Genomic DNA, 4,723 nt, shown 5'->3' on the forward strand with positions numbered 1-4,723 from the left:
CTACATTGAACACCAAACTGTATTAAGCCATTACAGACACTAGTTTACTACTAATTAATTAACTTCGGACTGTAATGTAGTTGAGATCGAATTAAACCCTCACAATAATTCAGTTATAATCGCGTTCCTTACGCCTCTTGAATCTCAGCAGGACTCTGCGCAATTGATTTCCTTAGCTGACACCACATCAACTAAGAGTTGCTTCAACTCAATTGAAGACTTTAAACCAATCTGCCTCCCACAGATAGGCTTATATATATGATCTCCTTTTTGATCGTAGATCAAAATAATGAAAATCGATAGCAATAGACAATGCCTAGCTAACTGTAGACACCCTAATTCGTACCCAATTTGAAGTCGTACTTCTGCGAAATACGGTCTAGACAAACACCGTTCGTGTCCACTACTAGGGTCCGGGGATAAACATTTTCTTTCAGACCAAAAGACCATCCACCGGGTGATAGTCCGTAAACCAGCTCCCTGGTTAGGAAATCCACTTTGGACGTACAACAGAATGAGCCAAAAATGATAATCCACAATTAGTATCCACTAGTTCCCAAGATTGAACTGGACGTACATGATAGTTCACCGACCATTAATTAAGTCCCACAAAGTCCACCAAGCTCGAGTCCATTTTAGGATATCTGTGACCAGCACAAGTCCAATGTTGGACGTCCACCCTAATAACAAAATGAGTAAAAATGTCGACACCTTAGTTTGGTTTTGTCTACAAGACATTCCATATTAGCAAAATCTAGGATTAAATAATATTTGGCTATTTTGATAAAGGAGATTAAAATGATTTTGGAGAATTTTTATTGATCGGAAATAATAATGATTTATTTGGTTAAAGAATTTATGTTTTTAATAAGAGCCATCAGATTTAGGTCATTTTAATCCTAAGGTAATTGTTAATGGAAGAAAGCTATAAATTGGGTCGCATTTTTAGAGTTGAGGGGAGGAGAAAATTCGGATAGCACCTAGAAAGAAAACCATAGAAACTTTTAGAAGAGATTTTAGCGGAGAAATAGGAGAAACATAGAATTCTTAAGGGGCATTTGAACGGTTTACATTGGATTGTTTTTGGATACGGTCGTGTTCGTGGAAGTACTAGCTCTTGTTGATTTTTCCGGTCTAAGTAACATTGAAATCACCACTTTGCCAAAACAGGTATTACTAGAACCTTAAAATGGTTGGAAAAACATGATGTTTATGCGCAAATATTAATGAAAATTGTTCACGGTTTCTTTCTATTATCCAGTGCATAGTTCTCTTGAATCTTGTCTTCTGTTTTAGTTTGATGATCATAAGCCTGGATAAACGTGAATGGTTGCATCTTGTTGACTTTTGATCACCTGTTAAACTCTGTTCTTGACATAATTTGTTTCATGGTGTGATTGAGTTTGTCTTATCATATGTAACCTTTCCAGTAGCATTAAGAGTTGAGGTCCTCATGATCTTTGTGGTCTCATGCTTTACATCTTAGTCCTACATAGGTCATGGTTTCATGTTGTTTGCATCTAGTGTTAGCTATGTCGTGTCATGGTCTTTAGCCAACTTCCCAAAGCATTGTATAAGCTATCTATCTATGTCATCGCATGCATCTTGCATATGAATATCATATAGGTATCAGTGTATCCATATTCCATGATTAGGCAGCTAATGCACGGAAGTTTGGTAGGACTCTGTATATTGATTTATTAGCTCTAGGTAATGTTCGGTCCAATTCCATATCATGTTAATGTTGTGTCTATCTCCTCTTTGTTAAGTGTCAATGCATGTTTGAATGGTCGATGAGTGAAGTTAATTGTTTGGTTGAATGATACGTCTTGGTGCTTAGTACTTTGAATAATAATAATAATTTTTCCATAATAATAATAATAATTTTTGGTGATAATAATAATAATTTCGATAATAATAATAATTTCGATAATAATAATAATAATAATAATTTTTGTGATTTGACCGGATTTTGTTTCCATTTGTTGTGAATCAACAACAATTACTGAAGAACAACTTCAGTAACCTACTCTTCCAATTGGTTGAGCCTGATTTTGCTTATTCATTCCTTAATCCCTCTTATAAAATGATTGGACATAAATAGTTTTTGATTACCCAATCCTCAACAACAAAATAAGACCGTTGGATCGAGTTTCCCTAATCTAGAGATTACAAACAAGATTTCCTAAAAAACCACTCTAACTGAATTTAAAGACAAAAACAGATTTAAACTTGTTTCTGGGCTTGAGACAATCTATCCCGTTATGGAATGAGTAGGCCAAAGGCCCATGACAATACCTTCCCCATTTAAGCATCCTTGTCCTCAAGGATAAAGTTAGGAAATTGAGCTTGAATGTGAGAAGTGTCTTCCCATGTTGCTTCTTCTGGTGTAGAATTAGACCAGTGAATGAGAAGTTGAGGGATATGTTCATCAGCACGTAATGTCACCCTGGATGCTAAAACTTCAAGTGGAGTGACAATGAAGGAGCCTGAGGTATCCACCAGTGGCAGAGAGGAAGTAACAGGAAGATGCAAACCAATCTTTTTCTTCAGCTGAGACACATGAAAGATTGGGTGAATCCTTGACCCAACTGGCAATTTCAACTTATAAGCTACAACTCCAATTTTCTGCAAAACTTCAAATGGGCCATAGTACTTTGAAGATAGTTTGAAGTTCTTCCTCAAAGCTACAGAACTATGCCTATAAGGCTGAAGCTTTAGAAAAACCATGTCACCCACATCAAATGACCTGTCACTCCTATGTTTATCAGCAAAGTATTTCATCCTATCTTGAGCCTTGGCTAAGTCTTCTTTTAGTAGCTGCAACATGTGGTCTCTTTCTTGAAGGTATTCTTGAACAGAAGCTACAGAGGTAGTAGTATGAACTGGAAAAACCAAATGAGGTGGTGTGTATCCATACAAAGCTTGAATGGTGACATTTTTACGCTAGTGTGATAGTTTGTGTTAAACCACCATTCAGATAAAGCCAACCAGTTAGCCCAAAGTTTAGGAGTGTTACCAGTCATACATCTGAGGTATTGTTACAAGCAAGCATTGGTTCTCTTAGTCTTCCCATCAGATTGTGGATGATATGCTGTGCTAAGGTTCAATGTGGTGCCAAGTGACTTGAACAGCTCCTGCCAAAAGTGGTTGATAAAGATTTTATCCCTGTCTGATACAATAGAGGATGGTAATCCATGGAGCTTGAAAATGTGATGAAGAAATTCTTTAGCCACAGATAAGGCAGTGAATGGGTGACTGAGAGCAATGAAATGACTATACTTGGTGAGTCTGTCTACCACCACTAGTATCACATATTTCTTGTTGGAGAGTGGTAATCCTTCAATGAAGTCCATGGAGATGTGCTGCCAAGCACTGTTAGGAATAGGCAGTGGTTGTAGAAGACCAGCTGGGGCAGAATGCTCATTTTTGTTGCATTGGCATATATCACAAGTGGCAACAAAATGGATGATATCTTGTTTCATCTTTGTCCAATACAAATGTGTTTTAGCTCTAGTATAAGTACCCCACATACCTGAGTGGCCACCAACAGAAGAAGCATGCACTGAATGCAGGATTGAAGCTCTAACCTACTTGCCAGAGCCAATATATAATCTAGACTTGTACCTCAAGATTCCACCAGTGAGGGAGAAAAACTTGTGGTCAGGATGAATTATCAGTTGAGCAAGAAGTTTGTTGGACAGTGGAGTCTTCTTCATAACTGGAGATAATGTCTTGAGCCTATAAGGGTTGTGTCATAGAAATGGAATATCAAGTAGAGGCATAAGGTAATCTGGACAAAGCATCAGCAGTTGTGTTGTCCTTGCCTTTCTTGTATTGAATCATATAATCCAAACCCAGCAATCTCATTAGCCACTTTTTTTGCATCACATATGTCATCCTTTGTTCCATAAAAAATTTTAGACTCTGGTGATCAGTATGTATAATAAACTGATTATGGGAGAGGTAATGTTTCCACTTCTGTACTTCCATCACTATGACTAATAGTTCCTTTCATAAGTGGGTAGAGAAAGAGTTTTGGGTCCAAGAGGTTTACTAAAAAAGGCAATGGGTTTACCTAACTGCATCAAAACAGCATCAACTCCTCTAGAGCAAGCATCAGTCTCTAGTTCAAATGGTAAGGAAAAATTTGGGAGGGCCAAAACTGGAGCAGTAGTCATTGCAGTCTTGAGACCCAAGAAGGCTTGTAATGCAGTTGGAGACCATTAGAAAGCATCCTTCTTAAGCATGTATGTAAGTGGTTTACTAATGGTGCCATATCCCTTAATGAATCTTCTGTAATAACCAGTGAGACCTAAAAACCTTCTCAATTGCTTCAGATTAGTTGGTTGTAGCCAATGTTGCATTGCAGATATTTTCTCTGGATCAGCTGCAACTCCATCAGTAGTAATGAGATGGCCCAAGTAAGCCAATTGAGGTTGTGCAAAGCAACATTTCTTGAAATTGGCATATAAAGAGTGTTGTCTGAGCAAGGTAAGTACTTGAGAAATGTGAACCATATGCTCCTCCAAGGAATGACTATAAATCAATATATCATCAAAGAACACAAAAACAAATTTCCTCAAAAATGGCTGAAAGACTTTGTTCATGAGGGCCTGAAATGTAGCAGGTGCATTAGTAAGACCAAATGGCATTACTTTTAATTCATAGTGGCCATGGTGTGTCTTGAAGGCAGTCTTATAGATGTCATCCAGGTGCATTC

At 37.6% G+C, this 4,723-nt stretch overlaps 1 protein-coding gene across 1 annotated transcript; it reads right to left on the reverse strand.

Moving 5' to 3' along the window:
• Nucleotides 1-2,307: 2,307 nt before the first annotated feature.
• Nucleotides 2,308-4,181, reverse strand: LOC113305851. Its single transcript, XM_026554846.1, has 3 exons — nt 4,079-4,181; nt 3,180-3,535; nt 2,308-2,946 (listed from the first exon to the last, which is right to left on the reverse strand). The coding sequence occupies exons 1-3, from the start codon at nt 4,179-4,181 to the stop codon at nt 2,308-2,310; spliced, it is 1,098 nt and encodes a 365-aa protein (XP_026410631.1).
• Between the last annotated feature and the right edge of the window lie 542 nt (nt 4,182-4,723).

This window comes from Papaver somniferum, chromosome 8 (assembly GCF_003573695.1).
Source record: "Papaver somniferum cultivar HN1 chromosome 8, ASM357369v1, whole genome shotgun sequence".
NCBI lineage: Eukaryota > Viridiplantae > Streptophyta > Magnoliopsida > Ranunculales > Papaveraceae > Papaver > Papaver somniferum.

What these genes read in the sequence shown, in the direction of transcription:
- LOC113305851 (XM_026554846.1), bottom strand. Translation starts at nt 4,181, where the DNA reads ATGACTACTGCTCCAGTTTTGGCCCTCCCAAATTTTTCCTTACCATTT. An exon ending in TGCTGTTTTGATGCAGTTAG is followed by an intron (nt 3,536 to 4,078) that starts GTAAACCCATTG and finishes GTGGCCACTCAG; the next exon opens with GTATGTGGGGTACTTATACT. An exon ending in ATGGATTACCATCCTCTATT is followed by an intron (nt 2,947 to 3,179) that starts GTATCAGACAGG and finishes CTATCACACTAG; the next exon opens with CGTAAAAATGTCACCATTCA.